The sequence below is a fragment of the Coenobita brevimanus genome, chromosome 8 (genome assembly GCF_032717465.1).
Source record: "Coenobita brevimanus isolate Jiangsu-jjx chromosome 8, ASM3271746v2, whole genome shotgun sequence".
Taxonomy (NCBI): Eukaryota; Metazoa; Arthropoda; class Malacostraca; order Decapoda; family Coenobitidae; genus Coenobita; species Coenobita brevimanus.
The window spans coordinates 6,143,237-6,170,174 of record NC_136961.1 but is presented as its reverse complement, the minus strand read 5'-3'; the positions used below and the strand labels follow the sequence as shown (position 1 = coordinate 6,170,174).

General features: G+C 41.9%; 1 protein-coding gene across 1 annotated transcript in view; it reads right to left on the bottom strand.

Annotated features, from left to right (window-relative positions):
• Window positions 1-26,938, bottom strand: part of LOC145406333 (alpha-(1,3)-fucosyltransferase C-like) — a 250,582-nt gene that overhangs the window by 126,987 nt on the left and 96,657 nt on the right. Inside the window, exon 4 of the mRNA XM_080277497.1 lies at window positions 3,895-4,067. Coding sequence (XP_080133623.1) covers window positions 3,895-4,067 — 173 coding nt within the window. The remainder of the gene's footprint in view (window positions 1-3,894; window positions 4,068-26,938) is intronic.

Genomic DNA, 26,938 nt, shown 5'->3' with positions numbered 1-26,938 from the left:
CACCACAGTAGGCGGAACAGGGTGAGGGGTGTGTGGGAGTTATAAGGAGGGTGGTGGGTGAGGAAGGGAGGGACGAGGTGGGACGTCAGATGGGAGGAGGAGGGGGGAGGGGGCAGGCGGTTGGCTGCGATATTAAACGTATATGAGATTAAAGGTTGTAATACGTTTATTTTGACATACGCAACCAATGTTTGTTTAATATTCGAGTGGTAAAGTCGAACGATTACACTCTATATACTTATCGTGAACGGGCCAATTGGTTCCACCTTCATGCTTCTCCCCATACGTGGCGTCACGTGGTGCCTACGTCACAATCCAAGGTTGTGATGGGGCTGCACACTTGGGATACCCGTGTGTTTCACATGAATGAACACACCACTATTTAGATGCCTATGTTGTAATACTATGGTTATAAATATTCCTACCATGTGTACGACGTGTTAATCGTTATCAATATAATACGTTTACTTGCATGATATTGATTGGAAACCAGTTAGAACTGCAATTTGACTGTTTATCTCTAGGTTTGTTTCGCCCCAACAGCCGACTGAATCTCGGTCAAGTTCATAGCTACCACTGTTACCAGATAAAACACCAGCACGTTGGTGGACTAGGTGGCCTCGAGTCATCTGCTCGCAACTGTACCTAACTTGTGCTTAACTTTGGATAATCAGGCGGTACCTTTTCAAAATTCTGTAAAGTTTTTGGGAATCCATTTTGATCGTCGGATGAACTTCAAAATTCATGTTAATAATTTGCTTCCTCGTTGTGATAAATCAGTAAATGTCCTCAAGTACCTAGCGGGTACTACATGGGATGCCGACAGAAAATCTTTATTAATGGTTTATAAGTCCCTTATTCGATCAAAGCTAGACTATGGCGCACAGGTGTATGGCTCGGCATCCGATGCCACACTGAAAGGATTGGATGTGTTGCAGAATAAATGTTTGCGAATGTGTCTTGGAGCCGTCTGGCGTACCCGTGTAGCTCGTATGGAAGTGGAGGCGAATGTGCCTCCCTTCTGTATTCGTCATGACCACCTGGCTTGGTCCTATGGCCTCAGAACATCGAGGAAAAGTAATATCGGCAATGTGGCCTGTACCCCCCTGCGTCAATACCACCATCTTCTGCGGGGGGTGCGTCGGCCACTTGCCGTTCGCCTCCACTTACTGACTCAGGAGCTTGGTGCGGACCTCAGTGACTGTGACAAGTTGGTACTAAAAAATATAGCGCCTTGGGAGCCACCTGGCTTTACAGTGGATGTATCATGGCTCCCAGCACCAAAGGCCAAGGTGCCGGAGGTGGAGGTCCACCTCTTGTTTCGTAACATCATCATGCTTCAATTGGGGTCCCACCAATTGTACACTGATGGTTCCAAGTCGAGTGAATGTGTGGGTGCAAGTGTATGGTCGACCGAATGTGCCCTCAGGAATCGGTTGCCGACTCATACATCTGTGTTTACTCCGAACTTTTTGCTATTGATAAAGCCATAGACTATGCTCTCAATTCTAGGCATGACTCATTTGTCATATTTTCAGATTCAAAATCAGCCCTTCAGGCAATTGCATTTGTATTACGGACTCTCACGAGATCCATGGCCGCTTCGTTAATAAGTTGCATTCATGCAACAAGTCATTCACGCTGAACTGGGTGCCTGGTCATTGTCGCATCTACGGCAATGAGCAGGCTGACATACTTGCAAAGTCGGCTGTAGAACTCGAGGAGACTTGGGACGTTCCTCGTGATCTACGGTCGAGTCTCTCTCTCGGAAAGAAATCAGTAAATCTTTTGTGGCAAGGTCAGTGGACCAGACTAAATATTCGAACGTGTAAGCCGTACCTGGGAGACTGGGACACTGCCAACCGTCCCAGTAGCCTGGAAGAAAAAGTGTTGCCTCGTTTGCGGCTCAATGCCACCTTCCTAATACACATGAAACCTTATATGGAAAAACGATTCCCACCGCCCTGTGACATTTGTGATGCGGTGTTATCTATCAGTCATACCATCCTGCGCTCTCGGCGATTTATTCGTGAACGTGCTTCACTTATAAATTACTGCGGCGCTGCAGACGTCCCCTTCACCCTTTCTACCATACTGGGTGATGGGGACATTGTTATGACTGATAAATTGAAGGCTTTCTTGAGAGAGACTGTACTAATCAGAGTGATGTGACTTTTTTACTATATGGTTATGGTTTTTATCAACTGTAAATATCTATATATTGTACTATTAATTAGGGTTGACAGTTGAGATATTTGAAATAGTTGCTCCTCCTACTGATCTATTTCTAATATAGACGTCCCCTACATTAAGCCCTGTTCCTCGACTGACAGTCACCAGCTGATGAGTGCAAGTGTGCAATATAGAAAGGTATTGGGCACTTACAGTCGATGGTGGTCTGCTGGCCGAGGTACTTCACTTTTTTGTACAAATTATGTAAATACATTATACCATCTTGTTTAAGTTATTCTAAGTAGGGCCGACAGCTGACGTATATGGAAATGTTCCTGACTCGTCTGGTTCTCTTTCAAATATTGATGTCCCCTACATTAGGTTGTGCCTCGACTGAAAGTCACTAGGTGATGAGTGCAGGTATGTAATGTAGAAAAGCATTACATATTTGCAGTCGATGGTGTTCTCTTGGTCGGGGTATTTTTATCATTAGAGTAGGTCTAGCTATTTGTCTGTAGGATTCAGTATAGGTTAGCGATTTGTCTGTTAGGTGATTAGTTTTAGGGTCTTTAGATTAGGTTTTTGTTTATAATATAAGGTATAAAAAATATAAAACCAAGAAAAAAATAAAAATAAATAACAAATAAAAATTATTATATATATATATATATATATATATATATATATATATATATATATATATATATATATATATATGTGTGTGTGTGTGTGTGTGTGTGTGTGTGTGTGTGAATGAAAGTGTGTCTGTATATATGCATGGAAGTGTGTGTGTGTGTGTGTATATATATATATATATATATATATATATATATATATATATATATATATATATATATATATATATATATATATACGGCCTTAATGACCAGGGGCCTTGGCCCCAATGGTCGATAGGCCTAAAAAAGAAAGCAAAAAAAAAAAAAAAGTGGAAAGCGTGGAAGAAGAATCAAACCCTGAATGATACTCAACCAAACGTGATCCCACAAGCCACGCCTGAGATTCTCCCATCTTCATCTAACAGACTGACTCGACTATGCACCACTGTGTTCTAGACCTGAGTCATTCCTGTGTTTATCGGTCAGTAAATAGAAGTGAATTAGTTACAACCGGGAATAGTTAAAGAGAGCTAGGATCAAACCGTCAAAAAGTTATTAGATACGTTAAGTGAATATTTGAATACAAGAGGAATGGAACTAGAGGAATTAAAGGACATTATGAATAGTAGACGGGTTATTTAGAGATGAATGGAAGCTGAGACAGCAAAATAATAAACTGACAAATAATAGCGTAACTGATGTCTGTAGCGTAAAACAGAAATACATGGAGGTGAAGCCATGCATATGACAAATGGATGAATAGTGGATGCATGTATTATACAGTGCATACACACGTATGGAAGCATGGAAAGCGACAGAACTGGAACATTATAGAAGTGTAGATGTATCTGGTAAATCTGTAAATGTGTGGACGCTGAAAAAGTCAGAGCTGACAAACGACATGAGAGTGGATGCAGGTATTATACTCGAAGATTAATGGAAATCGAGAAAGCTATAAAGTCGATTGTAGAAGGATGGATGAATGTAATATTTAAAGATTATGGATAGAGTAGGCCAAAAAATGAACAAGTAATCGAAGGGTGCATGTAATCTTGAGATTATGGTGGAAGTCCCTCTGAACGAGTTAAACAATATTATGTCTGACCTCTGCTTGGGAAGGGACCTGTCGTAGGATCGCCAGTGCCACATCAACGCGTCGATCTGATTTGGCGGAAAGCGGGTTCGATCTCCAGTGGCAAAGCAGGTGTTCACGTGGCACTTAGCTCGAAGGAATGGTTCACGTCCATACCCAAATTTGAAGTGCTTCTTCCTGATGAACTGCAAGGAAAGGACAGTAGTTTTTAGATGTGGACAATAGCTATTACTCCATTTTCCCCTATCAATTTATGTTGAGCCGGGCCTTACTCTTGTCATAGAATGCTTCGCACTGCTTCTTCTATATTTACTTATGCTACCTTTTACAGTTATATATTATCTTGATTTTTTTTTTGTCTGTTTTAAATCGACACACAAACGTATTGGTAACAAATACCCAAGATTGTAAAGAGACACCGAAATCAAGTTGCTTCAAACACTTTTCATACAAAGCCACAAGTTCCATAGATTTGTACTACTCAGCCATCAGAAACTATTGTTTGGAAAAATATTTGGAAATAATATTCCTCAGCTGCCAAAAGATGGCAGTATCCCAGAACTTTAAATAATAACACAGGAGGTCACAGAACTAACACATCCCTAATGACTGTTCCACTAAGTTGCTTCATAATACTCAGTTATGAGGAATGCTTCAGGGGGTCTTCTGCTATTCAGTGTATAGTCTGCTCTGTCATGACGTTGACAACTCATACCTTACCAGCTCATACTTCATATTTTCAAATTAATCCTGTTGGACTGAATCTCTCTCTCTCTCTCTCTCTCTGTCTGTCTCTGTCTCTGTCTGTCTGTCTGTCTGTCTGTCTCTCTCTCTCTCTCTCTCTCTCTCTCTTTCTTTACATATATATATATATATATATATATATATATATATATATATATATATATATATATATATATATATATATATATATATATATATATATATCATCATCATCAGCCGTTTGAGTATCCACTCCAGGACCGACCTATCCCAACCGAAGTCGGGACGATACAGCCAGTGTATCTCTACAAAGTGGCTTAGGCTGTCTGGTAGAGATTGTATGTAGGGTGAGAAATGCTTGTAAGTGTAATTGTAATGGTGGAGAGGCTTTGGATGTGTGTGTAGTCTGTGAATCAAGTGTAATCGGCCCACGCAAGCCGACTGGGTGCAAGCATACTTTATAGTATGCGACACTGGTCCAACTACAGCACCCCTTGTGTCCGCCACTGCAGTACGTGGCCGGGTGAACACTCCCAAAGTTTATTACCCTGGCGGGGCGCGAACCCTGGTTCACCCGTGCCAAATGATTTCCTGTAAACCAGGAAATCATTTACAGCGCTGGGTGGTAACTTTATAACCAACCGACACGTGTTCCCTACGTGACAGCAAGTGGGTTAGCGAAGGGTTAGTGCCCCTCCTCGGAAACCAACTAACTAAAAATACGAACAAGAAGCCTCAGACCAAGACTGACCAAAAGATGACGACTAAGGACTGAACAAAGGACATGATACGGATGGCGACGTGGAAGGTAAGGGGTGCAAATGATGAGGTGAAAGAGAGAGAGAGATTGTCCAGGTGCTTTGAGGGTGCAAAAGTGGATGTATATATGTGGATTAACTGAAACTAAATGGTAGGTGAGAGTGTGAGAGAATGGGAGTATGGATGGGGTATACGTCCAGGAGTAGGTGTGAATGAGAGGGCAAAAGATGGAGTGTGTATTGTTGTGAGTAACATGGAAAGAGAATATAAGAGAGTATGGATCAGTTGGCTCAAGGATTGTGTGGGTAAGACTGAAAGTTGGACTACAAATGTGGGCGATTGTGTGCGTGTATGCGCCAATGCAAGGTTATGCAAGCAGAGTGAGAGAAGAGTTCTGGACAAATGTGGCAGTGTGCATGGAAAAGTTTGAAAGGAATGAGAGTGTTTTTGATCGGTGATGTGAGTGGTAAAGCAGGGAATGTGAAGGTGGATGGAGTAGTTGGTGAGTGGGGTGTGCATGCTGAGACAGATGAGAATGGCAGTGCTTTAGTGGACGTTGTGCCGGGAGGGGGTTGGTGATAGCCAATACCCTCTTCAGGCACAAAATGATCCACAGGTATACATGGCGAGTGATGAGAAGGGTGGATGGTGAACTGAATGAAAGGAAGGCAATGATTGATTTTGTGTGTGTGGATGAAAGGATGCGAAGATGTGTAATGGATGCAAGAGCATATAGAGGTTGAGGGAGTGGATTTTCTGACCATCACTTGGTGGTGGTCAGAATCAAGGTCCAAGTAAAACGGAAAAATAGAAGAAAGGAAGGAGGGAAGGAAGGGGTATATGCAAGGCGAGTGAAAAGGTCACAAGAGGATGAGAAAAAGGCAGAATATAAGAGAGAAATGGAGGAACGATTGGGTAAATATGAACTGGAGCAGATGGGAGGCTTTGAAGGTGTGTGCAAGCTACTCACAAAAGAAATATGTGCAGCATGTGAGATGGTGTGTGGGGTGAAGAGAAGACGAAAGGGGGTGCAAGGAACAGCATGGTGGAATGAAGAGGTGAGACAGACTGTGGCACAAAAGAAAAAAACATTAAATGAATGGATGAGAAATAGGGGCGTGAAAGAAGTTGAGAGACGGAAGAGAGAGTTATACATAGAAAGGAAGAGAGAGGTGAAAAGATTAGTAAGAGAGAGTAAGAAGAGAGTGGATGAGAAATTTGCAGGGAATTTGAGTGTCAAGTGGAGGGAATGTGAGAAATGTTCTGGAAAGAGGAAAAGAGAGTCAACCACGGTGGCAGTGAAGTTAGGAGGGGAGTGAAAGATAAAAATGGTAGATTACTATCTGAGAAGGGAGAAACGGTGAGCAGATGGAGAGAACATTTTAATGAATTGTTGAACTTAAAGAATGAAAGTAATGCGAGTATAAGTTGCTGAGGAATGCCTGGAGGAAGGAGAGAGGTGACAAGACAGGAAGAAATCAGTACAATGGAGGTTATGGAAGCAATGAAGAAAGTCAAGATGGGGAAAGCCCCAGGAACTGATCGAGTGTCTCGTGAAATGTTGAAGCATGGGGGAGAGATAGTAGAGGAATGGATGTGGAAGATGTGCAGATTGACCTGCGAGGAAGGTAGAGTCCTGGAAGATTGGAAGTCAGGTATAATTATTCCCTTGTACAAAGGGAAAGGTGAAAAAGAAGTGTGTGGTAATCATAGGGGCATTTGTCTTCTTAGTGTAATAGGAAAAGTATTCGGCAGGATACTTATTGACAAAGCTAGGGATATAACAGAGGAATTAGTTGGAGAAGAACAGGGAGGCTTTAGGAAGGGAAGAGGTGGTGTAGATTAGATAATCATTCTTAGATCTTTAATGGAAAAGTTTCTAGAGTAGGGAAACAAGTTGTATGTGGCCTTCATGGATTTGCAGAAAGCATACGACAGGGTGGATAGACAAGGATTGTGGAAAGTATTACCGGTACGAATATATGGAGTAGATGGGAAGTTATTGAATGCTGTGAAGAGTATGTATGAGGGTACTAAGGCTGCAGTGCTTGTACAGTAGATAGTGAACTGAGTGAGTTTTTCTATTAGAAAGTTGGGCTGAAACAGGGATGTGTCATGTCTCCATGGTTCTTCAACATGTATATGGATGGGGTTATAAAAGAGATACAAGGTAGGGCGGTGGATGTTGGAGTGGCCCTAATGAGAGAAGGCACTGTTTGGAAAACCCCTGTACTGTTGTTTGCAGATGATAATGTGTTGTTAAGTGAAGACGAAGGGGAGCTGCAAGGCTTGGTGGATGAGTTTGGGAGAGTGTGTAAGAAACGGAATCTAAAGGTGAATGTAGGGAAGAGTAAAGTTATGGTCTTCGAAAAGAGGTGAAGTCAGTGAATATACAGTGAGGTTGGATGATGAGGAAATGGAAAATGTGAGTAAGTTTAAGTATTTGAGTAGTGTGTTGAGTAAGGATGGAACTTTGGAGGGTGAAGTGCTTGAAAGGGTTCAACAAGGAAGAAAGGTTGCTGGTTCCATGGAGGCAGTGATAAGACACAAGAAAGTGAGCATGGAAGTGAAAAAGTTATTACATGACAGTATTGGGATGCCAACTCTTACGTATGGAAGTGAGGTTTGGACGTTGTTGGAGGGACACAAGTCAAGAGTGAGAGCAGTGGAAATGAGTTATTTGATTGGAGCCTGTGGAGTCACATGGAGAGAGAGACTGACAAATGAGGATGTGAAGGAGTGTTGTGGTGTGATTGTGGATGTGATAGGAAGCGTAAGGAGAAACACATTGAGGTGGTTTGGCCATGTGGAGAGGATGGAGAGTGAGAGACTGACAAGGAGAGTGTATTTGAATGAGGTGGAGGGGGAGAGAGGGAGGGGAAGCCCATGGATGAGATGGAGGGATGGAGTGGAGAGCTACGTATATATATATATATATATATATATATATATATATATATATATATATATATATATTGGTAAGTGAGACGCCGAGAACTTCAATACTTTTGGAGACGGGGATATTAGTAGTACTGAAGGTAGTGAAAGAATCTGGCAATATCTGTCTATTAGTAAATTGTATATATTTAGTTGTACTAGCGTTGAATGAGACAAGGTTGTTTTGTCCCCATTCACTGATCGTAGATAGGTCTTGATTTACAGAGATGGCTGTACTGAGTTGAGAGGTAGAGATGTTAGACACTGTAAATGAGTGTCTGAGTGTGAATGAACAATGTAGTGTTGTGTCATCTGCATATGAGTGGATGGGATTGTGGATGAGAGATAAGAGATCATTAATATGAACCAAGAACAGGGTTGGCGCCAGAACTGATCCCTGCGGCACGCCGGCGTTGAGTGGAAAGTGGAATATACATCATCTACTTTTACTCTTATTTTCCTGTTACTGAGATATGAGGAAATCAAAGGAACATAAGATGTTAGTCCATTGTAAGGGAGTTTGGACAACAGAGAACGGTGCCATACTCTATCGAAAGCTTTAGAATTATCAATGGCTACTGCACGAGTTTCTCCATGTTGGGATTAATGGATGGTATGAGTTAGGAGATTGAGTATGTCAATGGTGGCTCTTTCGTGGCGAAAACCATATTGTCTATCACTAATTAAGTTGTTGAATTCAAGATGTTTAACAATGTGCTTATTAATTAAAGTTTCAAATACCATACAAATAGATGTCACCGCTATTGGTCTGTAATCAGAGGGGTCAGAGGAACTTTCTTCGAAATTGGGTGGATATTGGATTCTTTCCATAAATTTGGGAATGAAGAAGTACGTATGCATAGTCTGAATAATTTAGCTAGAACAGAGGCAAGTTCAGGGGAACACTTTTTCAAAAAGAGAAAGGGGTGTGTATTGGGAGCGAGGCAATGCAGTGGAGGGGGGACAGGGTGTCTTGGAGACGATTTGCTTGTGGCCACTCCGTCTAAGGAATTAAGGCATCTGGCAATACATACAAATATATATATATATATATATATATATATATATATATATATATATATATATATATATATATATATATATATATATATATATATATATATGCCTAAGCTGCTTCTCCCAAGGAAAGGGAGGTAGCCGAGACAGGACGACACACTCCCCATTTACTCATCCATTCAAACACATTCATTCGCATCTTAGCCCGAAAGGGGAAAAGAGACAGATCCTCACCGCACCACACCGCACAAGGGTCAACTGTGCAGTGCAATCAGTGGCATCCGCAGCAGGGACCGACGGCAGAGTTGGTTTACCCCTGCCATATATATATATATATATATATATATATATATATATTCTTGCTTAAGGGCCAACTTTGGCGGCCTCCGTTCAAGGTCAAAAGGCCAGAAATGAGTCATAACTAGGGAACCGGTGGCTTGATTTGACTGGAAATTGTGTGTTCTTCAAGTTAAAGCATTTTAACAATTACTTGCTCTAACAAAGATTGTGCTACGTTGCGTAGTTTTCTCTGCGCTTCACTAACAAATAAACCAACAAACATACAGAAATCGAATCATTATAATATAAATGTGTGTGTGTCTGTGTTACAACACACACACACACACACACACACACACATATATATATATATATATATATGTGTGTGTGTGTGTGTTTGTGTGTGTGTGTGTGTGTCTGTGTGTGTGTATCTATCTATGTATCTATTTATCTATGTACATAGATAGATAGATAGATATACAGCACATGCATAGAAAGATAGATATAGATAAATTAATAGATGGAGAAGACAGATAGATAGATAAATATAAACAGATACATAGATATACAGTACATATAGATAGATATAGAGAGATAAATTATTCTGGTGCTGACATCATTTCCACATTGGAAATATGTCTCTTGCTACCATACACATTATGTTTATTCATATTTAGAGAAAATGCGTTGTAGTGTTGAGATAAAGATCCAAATGCCACTTCAGTGCAAGTGTCAGGACTCCATATTATAATTACAAATCATAATAGATAGATAGATAAATAGATAGATAGACAGATAGAAGCAGCAAGTCAGATGATGAGAAGGTCTTGTGTCTGCGAGAATCGAGCAATGCTAAACATGCTTACACACTCTAATTCAATGAATGCTTTATAGGCACACGACAGTGCCTAGTGACCATACACACAAATACTCACACACAAGTTTCTAGAATTTTCCAACCACAGTGTAACACACGTGACACGACCCCTGCTACTCCAGAATTTAGGAAGCAGAGCTCAGAAGGAGGTTTGCTATAGAACCGGCAGGTAGTAGGGAGAAGGAGCCTAGCAACATGGGAGAGAGAGAGAGAGAGAGAGAGAGAGAGAGAGAGAGAGAGAGACAGGGAGGTAGCTCGCAGGACTCTATACTTCACTCGTGTGTGAGAGACTTTGTTAATATTTCCAAGACAAATAAAAATAGTCCCATACTAATCTTTACCTCTCCAGTCATTGCATGACAAAAAGGGAACGAAGATTATCTACTTACAAAACTACTCAAGTATAACAACCGCTCGTCCACGAGTCTGATATATGTATAACTGATCTACAAAACATCACTACAAGAAGCTACAAATTATATTGTAAGACAAGCGTGGTGTGGGAATAAGATGAGCACTAGATCTGCAAAAGTCAGCATTTTCTGACGTAAATATGAGGGTAAAGGAACGCAATAGAAGAATATGAATTGTTTATATGTTTAAGTCTTGGGAAAACACTTATACTGTGTTGGTATATTTTAATGTACTTAATATTGCCTTGTTGAGGTGTCTGTTGTGCATGGTAGAGTTGTAATTCACTTCTACTCATGTACAAATCCTAGAATGTCTAAGGGGTATGGCATCTCTAAAACGGCTGACCTCAGGGCCACTCCCAGAGCTGAGCAAGGCAGATGTGCAGATTACACTCAGCCTTTAGGAGAGAGAGATGTACTACTCTGAAATGCTCTCTTGTCGCAGTTGTATCTTTCTTTGGAAAATTGAGTTAAAAACACATCTGTTACCGTTTCTGTTTGCCTACACGGTACCAGAACTTTAATTACAGGAACTTCACCAATATTCCCGCCACCAGTGATACAGAGAGACATTGCGGGAAATGCCAATTGTGGAACTCAGTGGAGTTATGCCAAGCGACTACATAAAGTAGGTGGTCAGCTGCGAGATTCCTCCATAAACCAGTACATATAAAATTGGTGGTCCATTGCTGGGATATGAAAAGAAGCCATAGGGATTCTATTAGTGCAGTGAAATCCTTGAAAAACCGCTCATTGATCCTACAGGTGAATAACAGAAAATCACTTTCATTTTGCAACGTGACTAATTTCTGAGTGAGATAAAGTGGGAGCAGAAAATCAGAGTAGTGAATTCGTTCTCATTCTCTCAAGATTATCTTTGCCTTTAACCGAGACTGGTGAATTGTCTCTCCTATGTGAGAGAGCGAGATCTCGGCAAGATTCCTTATTTGCGAGATAGACCGAGGCCAGTGTGGTGAGAGGTGGTGTTGTCTGGGCACATCTGGCAACCCCTTGAGGCAGGCGAAAGGCAAGTGAGTGAGACTGTGTGCGGTCACTGCGGTGTCCGAGTCCGACAGGCCAGTCAGTCACCATGGGGCAAGCGAAGAGGGAATAGCATCGTGTGGTTGGAGAGACTGAAAACCTGGCAGAGTGTGTGGATTTGCAGTACGAATCTACCAGGAATCTCAGCATCACCTGATACCTAGGTAGTGTACATGCATAGTAACCACAAGACATACACTCCTTAAGCAAAACACGTTAGTTAGGCAATGTGTGTAAAAATAAAACTCTCTCAGTTTCCCATAAATAAATATGTTTTCTGTGTATCTTGTTTGTGTCCCATTCTCTATTGCGTTGCTTGGGGTGGACTTATGGAATGATGTCGGACACGGACACGACTGCGTTAATGACAGGAGTCCTGAAGAGACCACTTGGAGAAGTCGTGGTAGTAGAGGATGCAGTATGTGTCTACTATCCAAATGATGGCTATCTCTGAGCCCCAGATACTGTTAAGGAGGTCTTCGAGGGATTATTCCACCTCAAACAGCAACTGTTAGGAATAGGGAATATATTTGACCTGAACCCATAGCAGACGACCTCGGACAGTAGAGCATTCATACCAACCTTGCATGGCATAATCAAGCTTCAAACTGAACATATAGATAGGCTCACAGACAGGCTCATTAAATTACATGTCACTTTACCTAATGCTAATTCTGATCTTTACCAGCATATCCATGCACGTACTAAGAAAGGACTTGTGGACCTTCTATGTATCCTGTCTCAAAAGCTCTCTGGTACAGCACTGGACAAGGACGTAGTGCAACTGGGCAGACAGGTGCATGATTTGGCATTGGTGGCTAAGGCAAATAACAGGCTAATCATACACGTGTATGAAACAATTAGGTGAGTTCACTAACAAAGCTAATGAGATATTTGAGACTACCAACCATCTCGTAGGAGTTGTGAACAACATCCAGACCAACCTACAAACCCTAACTAGCTTAGTGTTAATTGTTGAGGACTTACATGCTCTCGATGAGTCAGTCACTGCTTTGGAGTTGCATGCTGCCAATATGGTGAACGGCTTAATCGATGCAAGTTTGAACAAGGTTAATGCTTTATTGCTTCCTACTGATATTCTAACCAGTGCTCTTGACGTAGCTATGTGGAAACATGGACTTACGCCCTTTTTTGGTATGAGTCAATTGGAATATTGTTACCCATTGTTTGAGGCCCAGTTGACCCATGATGGCATCCTGATATTGGTACCTATGAGGAATGCTATAACACACCATGCATGGCGGTTCATTCCTTTCCCTTTTGCTACTACTAACAATACACTTGTCATTTTGAATGAGGGACCAGAGGTGCTAGTTGTGTCGGATGACAAAGGGTATATAGCAGAAACGACTGTGGAAGAGTTTGAGAAGTGTAAGGCTTCCTTTCTCGAACTCCATGTCTGTCCTGCTTTCCATTTTGTCTTTATACCGTCAGTTGTTGACGTGTGTAAGATGGCTTTGTTGGACATGAACACTTCCTCTGCATTGCAACGTTGCACTTTCTAACCCATTCAAATGAAGTCAGTTCTCCATACTCATGTACATGCAAAACAGTACTTCTTCTCTGAGACAGAGGACGTAACACTGACGTGTGCCTCACAACACCAGTTCGGTAAGGGGTTACTACGTTGCACCCGATTTTTATGAGTTGCACAGTCAAGAGATAACAATTCTACCTAACAAGCAACATCTAGCCTTGTCGGTGAATCTTTTGTCTCAGTTACTACCCTTTCTACCTTCATTCAGTGTTTCTCAGTTGGATGTGAATAGGCTGTCTCATGTTTTAAAAAGAGTAGAGTTCCTCTCTTATTTGAACAAGACTGATTTAGAACCATATGTACTGTCCTATCTCCCTTCATGCCTTTCTCCATCCTATTTTGGTCCTGGCATTTGTCTTCTACTTCTTGTGGTCTTGTCCTGTGTTTGTGTTTGGGGCTACTATCTAAAGGGCCTTAGAGTGAGAAACCCACCATAACCAAGGGTCCATACTCGCGGATTGCAAGTGGACTTGCCTGAATAGTTAGCTACCGTACACATTGATTAGGCTACACAGTAGTTAGAACAACAATGTCGACGGGGACGCCGAAAAGGTGTGGCCAAGCAATGTTCTGGTGCCGACATAATTTCCACATTGGAATTATGTCTCTCGCTACCATACACATTATGTTTATTCATCTTTAGAGAAAATGTGTTGTAATGTTGAGATAAAGATCCAAATGCCACTTCAGTGTAAGCGTGGTGTGAGAATAACAGGAGCAGCAGACCTGCAAAAGTCAGCATTTTCTGACGTAAATATGAGAGTAAGGGAAGGCGATAGAAGAATATGAATTGTATATATGTTTAAGTCTTGGGAAAACACTTATACCGTGTTGGTATATTTTAATGTACTTAATACTGCCTTGTTGAGGTGTATGATGTGCATGATAGAGTTGTAATTCACTTCTACTCATGTACAAATCCCAAAATGTCTAAGGGGTATGGCATCTCTAAAACGGCTGACCTCAGAGCCACTCCCAGAGCCGAGCAGGGCAGATGTGCAGATTACACTCAGTCTTTAAGAGAGTTAGAGACATACTACTATGAAATACTCTTTTGTTGGAGTTGTGTCTTTTTGTGGCGAATAGAGTTAAAAACACATCTGTTCCCGTTTTTGTTTGCCTACACGGTACCAGAACTCTAATTACAAGAACTACACCAATATTCCCGCCACCTGTGATAGAGAGAGACATTGCGGGAAGAGCCAGTTGTGGAACTCAGTGGAGTCATGCCAAGCGACTACATAAAGTAGGTGGTCAGCTGCGAGATTCCTCCATAAACCGGGACAAGATATACAGCACACACAAACACACACACACACACACACACACACACACACATATATATATATATATATATATATATATATATATATATATATATATATATATATATATATATATGTGTGTGTGTGTGTGTGTGTGTGTGTGTGTGTGTGTGTGTGTGTGTGTGTGTGTGTGTGTGTGTGTGTGTGTGTGTGTGTGTGTGTGTGTGTGTGTGTGTGTGTGTGTGTGTGTGTGTGTGTGTGTGTGTGTGTGTGTGTGAATAATGTATCCTTGAAATATAGTTTTCAGAACACTTCATAAAAAATCGTAAGTGAAAGGGAGGGTTTGTTAATAATTTTCCTATATCATTATAACAAAGGCATTTTCTCGGTGAGGTAAAAATTATTAACATGTAAGTTTTCTTTCTGCCCTGAAGTGAACTGTGTTATGCTGTGGTTGTTTTTAACTATTATCATGACGTTCTCATCATAAGAGGGTTTGTGGGTATTAGGCTTCATTTTTCCCTGTGGCGGGGGGGACACAATCTGGCCGCACTATGGGGTGGTACTACAACTCTGCCACCATATTCCCTGCGTGTCGTAAAAGGCGACTAAAAGGGGCGGGATGAGGGGACTAGGGACCCCCTTCTCTGTTTTTTAGTTCCTATAAAGAGACAGACCAGAGAAAGGGATGGGGTATGGAGTTATCCCCGTACCCTGAAGATTGGGTCTATAAATGTGCGTGGATGTAGTACGATTGAGGCTAAAAGGGGGGAGATTGGGAGAATGTTTGTGAGAAGAAAGTTGGATGTGTTAGCTTTGAGTGAAACAAAGATGAAAGGGAAGGGTGAGTCTATGTTTGGAAGTGTGAATGGAAGATTGTCAGGTGCTGATAGAGGAAGGGCAAGAGAAGGTGTGGCCTTGTTAGTGAGTCCGGAAGTACAGCAGTGTGTGATTGAATGGAAGGAGGTATCATCGAGACTGATGTGGGTGAAAGCGAAATTTGAACGTGAGTTGTGGGTGTTTGCGAGTGCATATGGGCCTGGTAGTGAAAGGGATGAAGAAGAGAGGGAGTCTTTCTGGAATGATGTTGATGAGTGTCTGCAGAGTTTTGGAGCGAATGTGAATGTGGTAATGATGGGAGATCTGAATGCTAGAGTGGGAAATGTAGCAGTTGAAGGTGTAGTTGGTATGCATGGTGTGCCTGGAAGAAATGAAAATGAAGAGCGAATGATAGCGATGTGTGTTGAGCGAGAGATGGTGATTGGAAATACGCTGTTTGAGAAGAAAGATATTTATAAGTATACATGGGTGAGACAGGAGGGTGGAAGGGTTGTTGATAGAGCTTTGATGGACTATGTGGTTGTGTCTAGGAATGTAATAGGGAGATTGTTGGATGTGAGGGTTCTGAGAGGGGAGGGTGGAGGTATGTCTGACCACTACCTGGTGGAGGGAAAGTTAAGAGTAGATAAGAGATGGGAGAGAGTTAGGAGGGTTAGGTGTGGCAGGGAGGTTTTGAAAGTGAGTGAGTTGGATAAAAGAGAGAAAAAGATAGAGTATCAGGAGAAATTGAAAGATGAGTGGAATGCAGCGAAAGATCAGGAAAATGGCACTGTGGAGGAGGAATGGCAGTTATTTAAGAGTGCTGTGGTGGGGCATGGAGAAGAGGTGTGTGGTGTGAGACGTGTGGGTGGTGGTGTAAGAAAAGGAAGTGAATGGTGGTGCGAGGAAGTAAGTATGGCTGTGGCTGAGAAGAGACGTGCATATGAAGTGTGGCTGCAGAGGAAGGATGAGATGTCATATGAGAGGTATAAGGAAAAGAGGAATAGGGCGAGAAGGGCTGTGCGTGATGCTAAAGTGGCAGCAGATGAGAGGTGGGGTAGGCGGCTGACAGAGAATTTTCAACAGAATAAGAAAATGTTTTGGAAGGAAGTGAAAAGGGTGCGAAAGGGAGAGTCTGGGAAGGAAGAACGAGTAAAAGCAGAGGATGGAAAGATGTTAATTGAGATGGATGCAGTAAGGAAGAGATGGGCAGAGTATTTTGAAAGATTGTTAAATGTAGAGGAGGAAAGGATGGCTGAGACTGTGGTGGATGGAAGGGTGCAAGGAATAAATGTGTTGGGAGAGTTGAATGATTCTTTGATCACGAAGGAGGAAGTGGAGAAGGCAGTAAAGGAGATGAAAACAGGGAAAGCTGCAGGTATGGATGGGTGTGCTGTGGAATGCCTGAAGGGTGGTGGAGTGACTATTGTTGACTGGTTAGTAAGATTGTTGAATGTGTGCTTTGTGAAAGGTATGGTGCCAGTTGACTGGGCAAGTGCTTGTGTGGTCCCGTTGTATAAAGGCAAGGGTGATAAGTATGAATGTACTAGCTTTAGGGATATAAGTCTGTTGAGTGTTGTAGGTAAGGTGTATGGTAGAGTGTTAATTATTAGAGTTAGAGATGGTACAGAGGGAGTGCTTGGTGATATGCAGTGTGGCTTTAGGAGAGGGAGGGTATGCGTGGATCAGGTGTTTGCGGTGAGACAAGTGTGTGAAAAGTATTTAGCGAAAGGCAAGGATGTGTTTTGGGCATTTATGGATTTAGAGAAAGCGTATGATAGAATTGATAGGGAGGCTTTGTGGACTGTTTTAGGATTGTATGGACTTGATGGTAGGTTACTAAAAGGGGTGAAAAGTTTTTATGTAAATAGTAGAGCGTGTGTAAGAGTGGGAAATGTTGTGAGTGATTGGTTTCTTGTGAGAGTGGGGCTGCGACAGGGATGTGTGATATCGCCTTGGTTGTTTAATATTTACATGGATGGTGTTGTAAGGTACGTGAATGCAACAGTTTTAGGTGGAGGTCTGAGTCTGGTGAATGTTGATGGTGGAGAGTGGAATCTGAAGCAGCTGCTGTTTGCAGATGATACTGCACTGGTGGCTGATTCAGAGGAGAGATTGAGACAGTTGGTAGAGGAGTTTGGAAGTGTGTGTGAAAGGAGGAAATTGAAAGTAAATGAAAATAAGAGTAAAGTGATGAAGTGTACGAGGTTGGTAGATGGTAGGGGGATGAATATAGCTTTGAATGGCGAGCTGCTTGAGGAGGTAGAGTGTTTTAAATATCTAGGGTCACATGTTGCTGTGGATGGAAGAATAGATGCAGAAGTGAAGTTTAGAATAAATGAAGTAGGAAAGGTGCTGGGAGGAATGAAAAAAAGTGTTTAGATGTCGTTCACTTAGAATGGATGTAAAGAGAAGGCTGTATGAGGGTGTTGTGGTACCGACTGCGTTATATGGGGCTGAAACATGGAATATGGGTGTAGCAGAGAGGAAAAGTTTGAATGTAATGGAGATGAGGTGTCTGAGGAGTATGTGTGGAGTGACGCGTATGGATTGAGTCCGAAATGATGAAGTGCGAAGGAGAACTGGAGTTGTTCAGGAGATGGCTGGTAGAGTTGAGCAGAGGGTGTTGCGATGGTTTGGGCATATGGAGAGAATGGATAATGAGTGATTGGTGAAAAAGATAACTAGATCTGATGTGAGAGGTGTAAGGCTGAGAGGAAGACCACGAATAGGATGGGTGAACAGTGTGAAGAGAGCGCTGGATGCGAGAGGGATGTTTGTTGGGCGAGGAAGAGTGGCTGTGCGTGACAGAAATAAATGGAGAGAAATTGTGAATGAGTAAGTGATGACGCAGCCCTGAGGGGATATTCTCCCGCATTTGGTCTGATCAGCTATTTCAGGTCAGGTGCGGGTAAGGAGATGAGTCTGTTATGATGTGGCAGGGGTAAACCAGCTCTGCTGTCGGGCACTGCTGCGGATGTCACTGATTGCATTGTGCAGTTGACCCTTGTGCGGTGTGGTGCGGTGAGGATCTGTCCGTTCTCCCCTTTGGGGCTAAGATGCGAATGAATGTGTTTGAATGGATGAGTAAATGGGGAGTGTGTCGTCCTGTCTCGGCTACCTCCCTTTCCTTGGGGGAAGTAACCTAGGTATATATATATATATATATATATATATATATATATATATATATATATATACATATGCGAAAAAGAAGCCTCGGACCAGGACTGACCAACAGGTGACGACTAAGGACCGAACAAAGGACTTGGTTTGGATTGCGACATGGAACGTAAAGAGTGCAAATGATGAGGTGAAAGAGAGAAAAATTGTCCAAGTGCTTGAGGGTGCAAAAGTGGATGTATGTGGATTAAATGAAACTAAATGGCGAGGTGATAGTCTGAGAGAATGGGAGTATGGATGAGGTATATGCGCGGGAGTGGATAAGAATGAGAGGGCAAAGGAAGGTGTGTGTATTATCGTGAGTAACAGATCAATGGAGAATATAAGAGAGTATCGATCAGTTGGCTCAGGGATTGAGGGGGTAAGATTGAAAGCTGGACAACACATGTGGACGATTGTGTGCGTGTATACGCCAACGCAAGATCATGCAAGCAGAGTGAGATAGGAGTTCTTGACAATTGTGGAAGCTTGAATGGAAAAGTTTGAAAAGAATGAGAGAGTGTTTTTGATTGGAGATATGAATGGAAAAGCAGGGAATGTGAAGGTGGATGGAGTAATTGGTGAGTGGAGTGTGCCTGCAGAGATGGGTGAGAATGGCTGTGCTTCAGTGGACATTTGTGCCGAGAGGGGGTTGATGATAGCCAGTACACTCTTCAGACACAAAATGATCCATAGGTGTACTTGGCAAGTAATGAGAAGGGTGGATGATGAACTGAATGAACGGAAGGCAACAATTGATTATGTGTGTGTGGATGAAAGGATGGGAAGGTGCATAATGGACGCAAGAACATATAGAGGTTGGGGGAGTGGACCTACTGACCACCACTTGGTGGTGGTGAGAATCAAGGTCCAAATGAAATGGAGAAATAAAAGAAGAGGAAGACAGGAGGAAGTAGTTAATACAAGGAGGGTGGAAAAGTTAAATGAGGATGGAAAAAAAGGCAGAATATAAGAGAGAAGTGGAGAAGCGACTGGGTAAATGTGGATTGAGGCACGTGGAAGGTGTGTGCAAGATATTCACCGAAAAAATCTGTACAACATGTGAGTGGTGTGTGGGATGAAGAGAAGACGAAAGGGGGTGCAGAGAACAGCATGGTAGAATGAAGAGGTGAAACAGGCTGTGGCACAAAAGACGAAAGCAAATATTGACTGGATGAGAAACAGGGGCGTAGAAGAAGTTGAGATGGAAAAGAGAATAATTCTGTAGAGAGGAGGGGAGAGGTGAAAAGATTAGTAAGAGAAAGAAGAGAGTGGGCGAGGAATTTAGAAGGACTTTGAGTGTAAAGCGGAGGGAATGTAAGAAAATGTTCTGGAAAGACGTAAAGAGAGTTAAACAGGATGGCAAAGAAGTTAGTCGGAGAGTGAAAGATAAAAATGGTATTTTACTAGCTGAGAAGAGAGAAAAGTGAGGCGATGGAAAGAACACTTTAAGGAATTGATGAGCATAGAAAATGAAAGTATTGAGAGTATAACTGGCTGGGGAATGGCTGGGAAACGGAGGAATGTGTGAAGAGACTAACAAATTAGTAGGATGGAAGTTGTGGAAGCAATGAAGAAAATCAAAATTTGGAAAACTCCAGGAACTGATGGAGTGTGTGGTGAAATGCTGAAGCATGGGGGAGAGATAGTAGTAGAATGGATGTGGAAGATGTGCAGATTGACCTGCGAGGAAGGTAGTGTCCCGGAGGATTGGAAGTCAGGTACCGCATAATTATTCCCCTGTACAAAGGAGGAGGACAAAGAGAAGTGTGTGGTAATCATAGGGGCATTTGTCTTCTTAGTGTAATAGGAAAAATGTATGGTTGGATACTTACTGACAGAGTTAGGGATACAACAGAGGAATTAGTTGGACAAGAGCAAGAAGGTTTTAGGAAGGGAAGAGGTTTTGTAGATCAGATATTCATTCTTAGAGCTTTATTGAAATATAGTCTAGAGAAGAGAAAGAAGTTATATGAGGCCTTCATGGATTTGGATAAAGCATATGACAGGGTGGATAGACAAGGATTGTGGAATGTATTAAGAATATATGGAGTAGTTGGGAAGTTGTTGAATGTCGTGAAGAGTATGTATGAGGGTGCTAAAGTTGCAGTGGGTGTGGGTAGTGAACTGAGTGAATTTTTCCGTTTGAAGGTTGGGCTGAAACAGGAATGTGTCATGTCTCCATGGTTCTTCAATCTGTATATGGGTGGGGTTATACAAGAGACACAAGGTAGGGCAGTGGATGTTGGAGTGGCCCTAATGAGAGAGGGCAGTGTTTGGAAACTCCCTGTACTGTTGTATGGAGATGATACTGTGTTGTTAAGTGAAGATGAAGGGGAGCTGTAAGACTTGATGTATGTATTTGGGAGAGTGTGTAAGAAACGGAATGTAAAGCGGAATGTAGGAAAGAGTAAAGTTATGGTCTTCGAGAGAGGTGAAGTCAGTGAATGTACAGTGAGGCTGGATGAGGAGGAAATGGAAAATGTGATTGTATTTAAGTACTTGGGTAGTGTGATGAGTAAGGATTGAAGTTTAGAGGGTGAAGTGCTTGAAAGGGTACAAGAAGGAAAAAAGGTTAATGGTTCCTTGAAAGCAGTGGTAAGAAACAGGGAGGTGAACATGGAAGTGAAATAGTTACTACATGACAGTATTATGATACCATCTGAAAAGTATGGAAGTGAAGCTTGGACCTTGTTGGAGGGACAGAAGACAAGAGTGAGAGCAAATAACAAATGGGGAAGTTGAAGGAGCATTTGTGGTTTGGATGTGGATGTGATAGGAAGCGTTACGAAAAATACACTGAGGTTGATTGGCCATATGGAGAGGATTGTAAGTTAAAGACTGACGACGAGAGTGTATATGAGTGAGGTGGAGGGGGGGGGGGAACGTAGTGAGAGGCCAAGGATGAGATGAATGGATGGAGTGGAGGGGTACATGACAGAGGGAGTGTGTGAACTGGGAGTAGGGCAGTGAAATGGCTGAGGACAGGGCGACGTGGAGGCGATTTGTATCTGGCCCACCCTTACGGGATTAAGGTGTCTGGCAATATATCTGTCTATCTATCATTCTAGATAGATAGATAGATAGGTAGATAAGTAGAAAAAATAGAGATAGATAGATGTATATATATATATATATATCTATATATATGTTTATATTTATCTATATATATATATATAGATAGATAGATAGATAGATATAGATATATATAGATATATTTATATATAGATATAGATATATATATATATATACACACTGTTACATAGCCTATGATTTCATCATCCTTTGTGTAATTTTGACGCACAGTTGCTGCATGTTTGATCACGAGCGTGTTCTGCCTCAGTCCCCCCCTTCTACCGTTATAGTAGAGTAAGTCGTCCTTTCTGTTATTCAGTGCGGGATTGTCGACCGTTTGTCCCCATCGCTTCATTTGCGCGTCCTTATTACAAGTTGTATCAGGCTCTGCTGGCCCCTATATAATGAGCTCAGTCTCTGCATCATGGCCACTTAGATCTGCTCCTCATTTTGTTCACATCTCTGTCCTCCCCTGTACAGATATTATTATTGTGTGTGCTCAAGAAATCTCCAACCATCTAGCAGCTGTGTGTAATTTGAGTATAACTGTTGCATTTTTTCTTGTACTGTATAGCATAAGTTTAATTTGTAGGCTTAGTGAAGTTTTTGTAATTCATGTATGGATCTTTATGTCAGTCATTTTTGATAATAGTTTGTATCTGTAATAATTTATCTGGCATTCACTGAGTATTATCTGGTATCTCATTTTATCAGGGCTGACTTAGATAAATTTACTCTTGCTAACTTCGTGTTAATAGAGGCTATTGCAGTTAACCATATATTTAACCTGTTTATTTGCCATTACATTATCCTTATGAGTCCTGAATGTTTTGTTGTTAATTTAAGCATTAAACTTTAACTTGTAATTTTACCTAACTCTTTTGTTTTGAACCTGGAACTTTACGGGACAGTAGTGATTTTTAGCATTCTCACTGAAAGTGTACGTTATCTTTCTCTGTTCCGTAACATAAATTTGGCGACCTCTCATCAGGATATTCAGGATATTATCATAAGGATATTGTTTGATATTTTGTGACTGTGATATATTCATGATGGCTACTATTACTACACTTGATGAAGCCAAAGATTTTTTGTCAAATGTGCAAACAGTGTGTGATATAGAAAACAGAACAAAGAATGAACTTAAGCTTGTTGCTCAACAATTGGGAATTGCAGTTCACTCTCATCATTCTAAAGATCAAATTGTTGGCATGATTAATAAAAGCTTGTTTAATGTAACTCCTCCAAATGAGCAAACGCAGATTGAATTAGCTAAGTTACAGCTAGCTCTGCAGGAGGCTCGTGCTAAAGAAGCTGAATTTCAAGCACGTGCTAAGGAGGCTGAGTCTCAGGCTAAGGAGGCGGAATCTCAGGTTCGGATTCAGGAGGCACAGATACAGGCTCAGGCACAAGTTGAACTTGCCAGGATTCAGGCAGACCATGAGTATCGCATGAAACAAGGTGGAACTGGATCATCTAGCTCTGATGATTTTGATGTGGCTAAAAATGTTAAACTTGTCCCTCCTTTTAATGAATCTGATTTAACAAAGTATTTTCAGTTGTTTGAGAGGGTAGCTACAGGTTTTAATTGGCCTAAGGAGTATTGGACAGTACTCCTTCAAACTGTTCTCACCGGTAAAGCTCAAGTAACTTATGCATCTTTGCCTCAGGATCAGTCTGATAATTATGATGTAGTTAAGAGCTTGATTCTTAAGGCCTATGAGCTTGTTCCTGAAGCCTATAGAGTAAAATTTAGGACAACTTACAAGCAAGATAAGCAATCCCATGTTGAGTATGCAAAAATCAAAGAAGATCTGTTAGAGCAGTGGTTAAATTCTAAGAATGTGGATTCTGATTTTGGTAAATTTAAGCAGATGATTTTGCTGGAGGACTTCAAGAGGTGTATTTATAAAGATGTAAGCCTATATCTCGATGAGAAAAGAATAGATAATTTGTCTGATGCTGCAGTTTTAGCTGATGAATATGTTCTCACTCACAAGAGATATGCTAAAGAAAAAGGGAAAGCTGAGAGTAAGTACGTTGCCTCTACTCAGAGTACAGGTAACAGGAAAGAGAATAAGGATGATGTTTCTCAGGAAGTAAATACCAGCTTCACCTCTAGATTTCAGAAAAGTAAATGTACTTATTGTAGTAAGCTTGGTCATACTACGGAGAGATGTTTCAGGAGACAGCGTGATGTGAACAAAAAGGAGTCTTTAAATATTCAGCCAATTGGTCTAGTGTCCACTCTTGAGAGTTCCCAGAATGCTTTAACTGAGTTAACTGAACCTGCTTTGAGGGGTAACTTAAATTCTCATGATGGAGCTCCTCTTTTGAGCAGTAACGTGGGTGACACTCTCAAGAGTTCATGTGCTAATTTCCTGTCTGATGGTTTTGTCAGTCCTCTGGACAGTAATGACAGGAAATCAGTTCAAATATATCGTGATACAGGTGCTTGCCAATCCCTTATGCTGACCAGTGTTCTAGGCTCTAATTTTAATTCCTCTGATGAAACTGTAATCTTACAAGGTGTTGGGAATAATTACTTCTCTGTTCCTCTGTGCAGAGTGAATTTAGAGTCTGGTTTTGTTAATGGTTCTGTTATGGTTGGGTTGGTTGAGACACTCCCAATGTCAGGTGTAACTTTCTTACTTGGAAATGATATTGGTGGAAGTCAAGTGTGTCCAGCTCCTCAGTTGTCTAGTGAGCCAGTGGCTGTGTCCCGGGATTGTGATGTCCCTGATGTGTTCCCTGCATGTGCTGTCACTAGGGCTAAGTCTAAAGTTACTGGTGATTTAGAGGATAATGATGATGATGATGTTATCCTAGCTGACACTTTTCTTGCTAATTTGGACCACTCACCAGATGAGGCAGTACCCCGTAGTGTTGATAATTTGTCTCGTCAAGAGTTGGTTGAGTTGCAGGTTGCTGACCCTGAGTTGAAAGGTCTAGCTAACTCTGCTTACAGTGAAGAAGAGTCAGCCGGTGCTTCTACTTGTTATTATGTAAAGTCAGGAGTACTTATGAGGAAGTGGAGACCCCCAACAGCATCAGCCGACTGTGAATGGGAGGTTGTACATCAAGTTGTCATCCCTCGTGTTTGTAGGCAGGATATCATTAGAGTGGCTCATGATTCCAGTTTGGCAGGACACCTTGGAGTGAGGAAGACTGTGGCATGCATTTTGAAACACTTCTACTGGCCAGGTATCTTCAGGGATGTTTCCTGGTACTGTAAGTCTTGTCACACCTGTCAAGTTGTGGGGAAGTGTAATCAGACCGAAAAGGTTGCACCTCTAGTTCCCATTCCTCCTTTTGAGGCGCCTTTCACCCGTGTGTTGGTGGATATTGTGGGCCCTCTTCCTAAGACTTCTTCAGGATTTTCTTATGTGTTGACCATGATTGATATGGCTACTCGTTATCCTGAAGCCATTCCACTTAGAAACATCTCAGCAAAGAACGTGGTTAAGGAAATGCTAGGGTTCTTCACAAAGTTTGGTCTGCCCAAGGAGGTACAGTCAGACTGAGGAAGTAATTTCATGTCAAATGTTTTCAAGCAGTCTCTGAAAGAGTTGGGCATCTCCCAGATCACGTCTTCAGCTTACCATCCCCAGACCCAAGGGAGCGTTGGAGAGATATCATCAAACACTCAAATCGATGCTCAAGAAATACTGTTTGGAACATCAGAAAGACTGGGATAAAGGTCTTCCATTCGTTGTGTTTGCTGCAAGAGAATCTCCAAATGAATCACTGGGCTTCTCACCTTTTGAACTACTGTTTGGCCATGAAGTAAGAGGACCCCTGGGGGTACTCAAGGAATGCTGGCTGTCGGAGGAAGATGACGTCAACCTGCTGGAGTATGTGATGAATTTCAAAGAACGGCTGTCCACTGCTTTACAGCTGGCGAGAGAGAATTTAGGAGCTGCTCAGGAGAAGATGAAGACTTGGTATGATAAGAAGTCCAGGTTACGCCACTTTCAGCCAGGAGATCAGGTTTTGATTCTGCTACCAGTTCATGGGCAACCTCTTCAAGCCAAGTTTAGTGGCCCTTATTTCGTGGAGAAGAAACTCAGTGATGTCAACTATGTCATCGCCACACCAGATCGTAGAAAGAGCAAGCAACTATGTCACATCAACATGCTAAAGTTATATCACAGGCGGGACGAAAATAATCCAGTCTGCACTGTAGCTGTTCCACCCGAGTCTGCAAGTGAAGCTCTCCCATGCAGTATGAGCCTGAGTGATAGTTTGGGGAAGAATCCTGATATCATGAATGATCTCCAGACTAAGCTTTCTCATCTACCTCCCAAGGAAAGGCAGGAGTTTTCGGCATTACTGCAGGAGTACCCGCAAGTGTTCCATGCCACTCCAGGAAGAACCACTGTGTTGATGCATGATGTCGATGTTGGAGACGCAAAGCCAATTAAATTGCCTCCTTACCGTGTGAACCCAGTGAAAGTTCCTCTCATCCAGAAGGAGCTTGGCTACCTGTTGGACCACAAGATGATTGAGCCCTGTCAGAGCGAGTGGAGTTCTCCTGTCACTCTAGTCCCTAAGCCAGGTGGGTCACAGAGGCTTTGCATCGACTACAGACGTGTTAATCAGATAACCAAAACAGACACTTACCCTCTCCCTCGTGTGGAAGATTGCATAGACAAGATCGGAAAGGCTAGGTACATAAGTAAGTTTGATTTGTTAAAGGGATACTGGCAAGTACCTATGACTGAACGTGCTAGGGAGATCTCATGTTTTGTAACATTAGGAAAGGTTTTTGCATGTTCAGTAATGCCGTATGGTATGAAGAATGCACCAGCCACATTTCAGAAGCTCATGAATGTTGTAACAGAGGGTTTGGCAGGGTGTGTTGTTTATATTGATGATGTATTAATCTTCGGTGACAACTGGAAAGATCACCTATGCCATGTCAGTAAATTTCTTGACCGTTTAGTTCATGCTAATCTTGTAGCTAATTTATCAAAGTGTGAGTTTGGTCAAGCTAAAGTTCAGTACCTTGGGTATGTAATTGGTGATGGACATGTTGCACCACCAGGAGCTAAGGTTCAGGTTATAAGTGATCTTCCCAGACCTAAAAGTAGGAAAGAGCTACAAAGATTTTTGGGAATGGTAGGTTATT